General features: G+C 67.8%; 1 protein-coding gene across 3 annotated transcripts; it reads right to left on the bottom strand.

Moving 5' to 3' along the window:
• Positions 1–702: 702 nt before the first annotated feature.
• Positions 703–4,221, bottom strand: PHOX2A (paired like homeobox 2A). Of its 3 annotated transcripts, none has more exons than XM_063150395.1 (3): positions 4,014–4,221; positions 2,120–2,307; positions 703–1,218 (listed from the first exon to the last, which is right to left on the bottom strand). In XM_063150395.1, exons 1-3 carry the CDS (start codon positions 4,219–4,221, stop codon positions 703–705), a joined length of 912 nt encoding a protein of 303 aa, XP_063006465.1. The 3 variants fall into 3 exon arrangements, with proteins under 3 accessions (XP_063006465.1, XP_063006467.1, XP_063006466.1); XM_063150397.1 differs by having other exon boundaries at positions 703–1,131; XM_063150396.1 differs by having other exon boundaries at positions 703–1,162; positions 2,124–2,307.
• Between the last annotated feature and the right edge of the window lie 2,709 nt (positions 4,222–6,930).

Genomic DNA, 6,930 nt, shown 5'->3' with positions numbered 1-6,930 from the left:
CCAGACATCCCACTGGCTGTGCCAGGGCTCCATCCCACAGCCAGGGATCCATCCCACAGCCAGGGCTCCATCCCACATCACCCTCCCGAGGGGGGCACCTCACCCCGGCAGTTCTGGCTCCCTGTCCCCCCTGGCAGCGCCTGCAGCGATGCAGCGATGGCTGAACCTCCCAGCCCCGCATTTACTGCCCACAGCCTTCGGGGCTGGGGTGGGTGACCGCTTCCCTGCCGGAGTTATCCATGCCAGCAGGCGGGATCTGGGTGGGATCAGCTCCTCCCCGCACCAAGGGCCATCTCCCTAGCGGAGTGCCCGGCGCTGCCCCCCCGCGGTGAGCCCAGAGCCCCCCATAAAGTGCATCCTGCCCCCAGCCCGGCGGCACCGACCATCGATGGGGCTCTGCTGGGGCACCCGCGGCGCTGTGGGAGCCCCGCATCTGCCCCCACCCGCAGGTTCTGCCAGGGCCGCGCTGGCTGAGCACGAGGCTGGTGTCCCCGCCCGGCGCCCCCGCGGTCCCGCAGCACCCACGGGTGTCGCCGGGAGCTGCCCCCACTCACGCAGGGTCCGGGAGGGGCAGGGCCGGTCCCGCTCCCTGTCCCCGCTCGCTGGAGCGGCGCGGTGGCTCCGTGCTGGGGGCGGTGGGTGCAGGGGGCGGGGCGGGGGCCGAGGGGGTTCGGGGGGCGGCCGGATCCGGCGGCTCGGCGATCAGAAGAGGTTTGTCTTGATGCCGTTCGGTTTCCGATGGAAGGAGGAGAGGACGCCGGAGAAGGGTCCCGGCACAGCCTCGGTGGGCTGCCAGGCCTTCAGCAGCTCGGCCGTGTTGGGGGCTCCGCTGCCGCCCCCCACCCCCGCCCAGAGCGGCGCCTTGAGGGGCTGGGGGGCATGGCCGGGTCCCAGGGGCGCCCCCGCGCCGGGGCTGGGGCTCAGGCTGCCGCCGGGGCTGCCCAGGGCGGCGGCGGGCAGCGAGGCCGTGCTGTCGGGGGTCGGGCTGCAGTTGGACTCCTTGGATTCGTCGTCTTCTGAGGAGGAGCGTGGCTCCGACTTCTTCCCGCTGCTGCCGGTGCCGCTGGCACCCTTGGCGTTGGCGGCGCGCTCCTGCTTGCGGAATTTGGCTCGACGGTTCTGGAACCACACCTGGAGGGGGATGGAGGGGGTGGGAGCACCCCTTGCCATAGTCCCTGGGGCTTCGGGGAGCCTGTGGGTGCAGGCAGCCCTCCCATGCTCGGGGATGGGGTTCACAACCCTGCATTCCCTCGGGGAAAATGTCTTCCACATCTCCAGAGGGATCCATATATCCACAATAATGTAGATTTGTGAGGCTGGCGCCAGGCGCTGCTGGCGTGCGCTCCGGTGTTGCAGGGGAGGGAAATGGGGAGGGGACATCACCACACTGCCCCCACGCCTGCCCCTGGTGCGGCCAGAGCCCACAGCCCACAGCCCCGGCTCCCCTGGTGCCAGCAGGGGGGTCCACACTCCCTACATCCCCCTGGAGGGAGAGGCCAGGACCCCCACTCCTACGGGTCCTACATTTCTATGGGGACAGATGTTCTCACAAAGGGGGGGTCTGCGCTCCCCGAGGGGGTCTGAAGCCACACAGTGGAGCATTCACTGACACGGGGGGGATCCCACACAGAAGGACCCCACAAAGATGGGTCCGCATTGGCACATGTGTGAGCAGAGTGTGTCTGCACTCACACAGGAGGATCTGCACCTACAGGGGGGCTCTGTGTCTGTCCCGACTCAGCCAGGAGAAATTTGCACTGACACAGGGGACACTGCACCCACAAAGGGCCACTCTCTGTCCTTACGGGACTGTCACCAACCCCAAGGTGTTTGGGACAGCCCTAAATCATTGATGGCAGTGACGGTGCTGTGGCACCAATGCCCACACTCTGCTGGGGGTCAGGCTGTGTTCCCGAGCTCCAGCAGAGCAAGGTGACAGCAGCGTGTCCAGCAGTGTGTCCCCCGACTGCGGCAGTGCCGAGGCCGAGTCCCTGCCTGCCGCCCTGCCAATGCAGGGAGCAGAGCAGCACCATCCCACGGTCGGGGTCCCTGCTCCAGTGGGATTCGAGCTTCCCACGGCCATCCCCTTCCCCAGCCCCCTCCCCTCCCCGGGGCTGACCTGCACCCGCGCCTCGGTGAGGTCGATCTTGAGCGCCAGCTCCTCGCGGGTGTAGATGTCGGGGTAGTGAGTCTCGGCAAAGACCCGCTCCAGCTCCTTCAGCTGCGAGCTGGTGAACGTCGTGCGGATCCGCCGCTGCTTCCGCTTCTCGTTGATCCCCGACGGGTCCGAGAAGAATTTGTAGGGAACTGGGGAAGAAATGGGGAGTCAATAGAGCCGGGAGGGCTGTGGTCGGCACTGGGGGAATACCTGGGCAGTGGGAATCAGGCAGGGATGAAGCGAGAAGGGATGGAGCGAGAAGGGATGCACCAGGCAGGAGACACTGGGCAGGGATGGATGGGGCAGGGATGGATCAGACAGGGATGAACCGGGCAAGGATGAACCGGGAAGGAATGGACTGGGCAGGGGACACTGGCCGGGGATAAATGAGCCGGGAAGGATGAACTGAGTAGGGATGAATCGGGAAGGGAAGGGAAGGGCAGAGAAGGATTGGGCAAGGATCGCATAGGAAGAAATAGACGGGGAATACATAAACGGGCAGGGGGATGCACTGGGCAGAGGAATCGGCAAAGGATGAACCAGGAAGGACAAACTGGGCTGCGGTGAACCGAGAAGGGGCAGACCGGGCAGGATGACTCAGGGCATGGACCGGGCACGGTGAACCGGGCACGATGAGCCGGGCAGGACCCCGCGGGCAGGGCGGGAAGGGCGAGGGCAGGGCTGAATTGCTGCTCCCCGCTGCAGCCCCGGCCCCGTTCGTTCGTTCGTTCGTTCGGGGGACGCGGGGCCCCGGGGCGGGAGCAGGGCTGGCGGGGCAGTGCGGGGCCGGTGCCAGCCGGCAGCTCCTTCGTTATCGGCGGAACCACGCTCAGCGCCTCCGCGGTGCAACGAATGCGGGGCGGGGAGGGGGTTTGCAGCGGCGAGGACCTTCCCCAGCCCCGCTCTGGGGCCGCCACAGCCCCGGGGACCCCCGGGGATCCGCGGCCGTGCTTGGGAGGGCTCATCCCCAGCGGCGGAGGCGAGCGGGGAGAGCCGGGACGGGCGGCGGGAGGGACCGAGCCGGGCAGGGCCAGCCCGGGCTTCGAGCACCGGCAGCACCGGGAACCGGTGGGACCGAGCGCCAACAGTGCCGGGAATCCACAGCACCGGGAATCGATGTCATGGGGAGCTGACGGCACCGAGGACCGACAGCAGCCGCTACCGACGGCACCGAGCATGAAATGCCGAGCACCGGCGGCAACGGGGACGGGCAGCACCGGGCACCAGCGGCAGCGTGCACTGGCGGTACCGAGAACCGACAGCACCGGGAACTCGCAGGAACGGGCACCGGCGGCACCGGGAACAGACAGCTCCCGGGACCGGCGGCATCGGGCACTAACGGTGTTGGGCACTGGGGTCACCGGGAACCGATGATATCGGTCGCCAGCAGTGCCGGGTACCGATGGTTAGGAATCCTGACAGTACCGGGCACCAGCGGCACCGGGAACGGGCACTGCTGGCACCGGGAACCGATGGTATCGGCGCCGACAGCACCGAGCGCTGCCGGTACTGGGCAACAACGGGAGCGGGAATCGGTGGGATCGGGCACGGGCGCTACCGGGAACCGGCAGTAACGGGCACCGTCGGCATCGAGTTCTGACAGCGCAGGGCAGCGGCGGCTCCGGGAGCCCCCAGCACCGGCACCGACGGCATCGAACACGGACGGTACGGGAGACCGACGGCTCCGGCAAGCGATGGCACTGAGCCCCGACATCCCCGGCAGCCGCCGGTCCGAGCCCCGCTGGCCCCGGTCCCCCGCCAGGTCCGATCCCGGCCAGCCCCGACGGCGCGGCCGCTCCCTGACGCCCGTCCCGGGGCTGCCCGCGGTGGCTCCCGGCGGGTCCCTGTCCCTTACCTGCCGAGTAGGGCGAGGGCTGGTGGTCGCGGAGGGCGCCCAGGGCGCAGCTGGCGGAGGCGAGGGGGGCGCAGGCGGGCGCAGGCCCGAAGCCCCCCCGCATGGGGCTGTACTGGAAGGAGCCCGCCTGGCTGCAGGGGCTGAACTCGTAGCTCGCCTCCATGGCGGCCACGCAGGACTCGTAGGAGTTGAGGTAGGAGTAGTCCATGGCGAGCCCGGTGCGGCCCCGGCTGCCGCCCGCCCGTCCCCGCCGCCTCCTGCCCGCCGGGCCCCCGCCCGCCCCCGCCACCGCCGCCGCCCCGGCCCGTTAATATACCGGCGGGGGGAGCGCGGACAAAGGCTGCGCTCGCCGGGGGCTTTTGCATGACAATATCTCCCGGGGACGGCGGGAGCGGGCGGAGCCGACACCCCCCTCCCCTCAGCCCCCCGCCCCCCTTAACCCTTCGTGGGCGCAGCACCCCCCGCCTCGGAGCGGCTCCGGCGGCCGCTGCTGGGGCTGGGGGCGGGCGGGGGCGCAGCGGCCCCTGGGCACCCCCGGAGCAGCGCTCGGCGGGCCTGCCCTGGCACCGGCGCTTCGACCTTCCCCCCGTGTCCCATCCTTCCGTGTCATCCCTGTCCCCAGCGCCATCGCCATCCCATCCCCATCCCATCCCATCCCATCCCATCCCATCCCATCCCATCCCATCCCATCCCATCCCATCCCATCCCATCCCATCCCATCCCGGTCCTTGGTCTTGTCCCTGTGCCCATCCCTATCCCATCCTGTGTGCGTCTCCAAACTGATCCCCATCTCCCTCCTTGTCGCCATGCCATGCCATGCCATGCCATGCCATGCCATGCCATGCCATGCCATGCCATGCCATGCCATGCCATGCCTCTGGTGCTGAGCATCCCAGGGGCAGGAGGGCAAACAACAGCACCACGCCCTGTCCCCGGGTGCCCTCCGCCGTCCCTGGGTGCAGGGGGAGCCGGCGGCTTTGGAGGGGCCCTCAGCCCCACCCCTCTCTCCTCGGGGGCTCTGGCCTTTGCAATCCCCCTCCCCAGTTTTCAGCCGGATGAATTTCAAAGCCCCCCATCCCCCGGCCCCCTGCCGGGACCGAGGCAAAGGCTCTCGCCCCTTTCAGCGGCACCGGAGGGGCGTGTGGGGAGGGGGGATGCGGGAGGATTTGGCGGGATTTGGGACATTTTCAAGACAAACACTTTCACTAAAGAGGATTTAAAAGTCTAATTGTGCCCAATGAAGGGCTTTGGGTCCCCCAGGGGAGCGGGGGGGTGAGGGAAGAACGGACTTCGGCCGGGTCCTGTGGGATCGCTCCGAATCTGTCCTGCCCCATGTCCTGCCCTGTATCCAGCCCCGCATCCTGTCCCACCTTCTCCCCGATATTCTTGTCCTAATTCTTGTCCTTCCCCGTTTCCTGCCGTGTATCCCGCCCTGTCTCTTGCCCTGTGTTTTGCCCCATATCCGATCTTGTGTCCTGCCCCACGTTTTGCCCCATCTCCCCTCTGTCTCCTGGCCAGTGCCCTGCCCCATGCCCGTCCTGCGCTCTGCCCCCATCTCAGGCCACAAAGGGTCCCGCTCCCTGCTGGATTCCGTTCCCCGGGAACAGCCCCGCTTCCCCCGCGGTCCATCTCGGTCTCCGCTCCCCCGGCCGAGCCCCCGGCCCCGGTGGGTGCCGGCGGGGCCCCCCCGCGCCCTGCCCAGCTGCGCGGCCGGAGCGGGCAGCTTGCTAAACAAGTTAATTCGATCAGGGCGTGGGGCTGGCGCGGAGCGAGGCCCCACTGTCGGGCTGCTGGAGCTGTGAAAAGTTAATTCAATTACGTTTTCCCTCTAAACTAATTAGGCAGCAATCTGCCACGCAAGGAGCTGCTGGTGCTACCCAGAGACGGGCAGAGCCGGGAGGGCGAGGAGGAGGAGGAGGGAGATGTAGGGGGAGAGCAGAGGCGGTGGAACATGGAGGGGATGGGGCGCAGCCGGGGGTAGAGCCCGCGGCTCCCGTGGGATGGGAGCGATCCCTGCGGGCTGTGGGGGACGCAGGGACACGGGTGCTGGCAGTGCCCCGGTGCTGCCCAGTGCGGGTGGGTAAAGGCTGGCGCCCGAAGGGGCAGCACTGGCAGCGGGGAGGGCCGAGCACAGTGGTGGGGATGGGGACAGGGACCCCCATCCCTCCATCCCATCGTGTGCTGGGAGCTGCTTGGAGACATGTCCGTGTGCCTGGTGGGTTGGGGTCCCCCCAGAGCTGGTCAGGGGGGCTGATGGGACCCTCACTAATGGGATCCTTTATGATAGAACGGCTCCAAGGGACTGTCCTGAAGGGACTCCTGTCTGATGGGGGACTCCTTCCAATGGGACCCCTCTGATGGGTGGACCCCCTCCAATGGATCCTGTGCCAATGGGACCCTCTCTAAAGGGACCCCCCTACAAGATCCCCTCTGGTCACACCCCAAACTCCCCCAGCTCTAGCTCCAGCTCGGTTGGGATGACAGCACCCACCTCATCATTGCCACCCACACTCTCCAGCCTTCATCCCCCCACGGAGTGCCCCAGATGATGTGTTGGGAGGTCCTGGTGGCTCCCTCAGCCCCACAGCTGCCCCCAGTGGTGCTGGAGGCCTCTGCCCACTGCCACTCTGTTCTGGGGACAAAGCTGGGGTGCTCCAGGGTGTCCTGAGCCGCCACCCTGTGCCCTGCCTGGATTGGGTGCCAGCATGAGGTTCACATGTGGGGAACTGAATGGGTCTGGCACAGCCAAAGAAGATTCTTCTCCCAGCTCCCGTGCTCCCAGGTACTCTCCCTGGCAGTGGAAGCCCATTTACTGTATTGGCACCAAGGAAACCACCTCAAGGGTTGTGAGGGCCCATGTGGCTCCTTCCTGTGGGGCTGCGATCCATGGGGCTGGCACAGCTTGGCATGGTGGGAT

The sequence above is a fragment of the Melospiza melodia genome, chromosome 2 (genome assembly GCF_035770615.1).
Source record: "Melospiza melodia melodia isolate bMelMel2 chromosome 2, bMelMel2.pri, whole genome shotgun sequence".
Classification (NCBI taxonomy): domain Eukaryota; kingdom Metazoa; phylum Chordata; class Aves; order Passeriformes; family Passerellidae; genus Melospiza; species Melospiza melodia.
The sequence above is the reverse complement of the archived record's forward strand: the minus strand, read 5'-3'. Positions and strand labels throughout refer to the sequence as shown.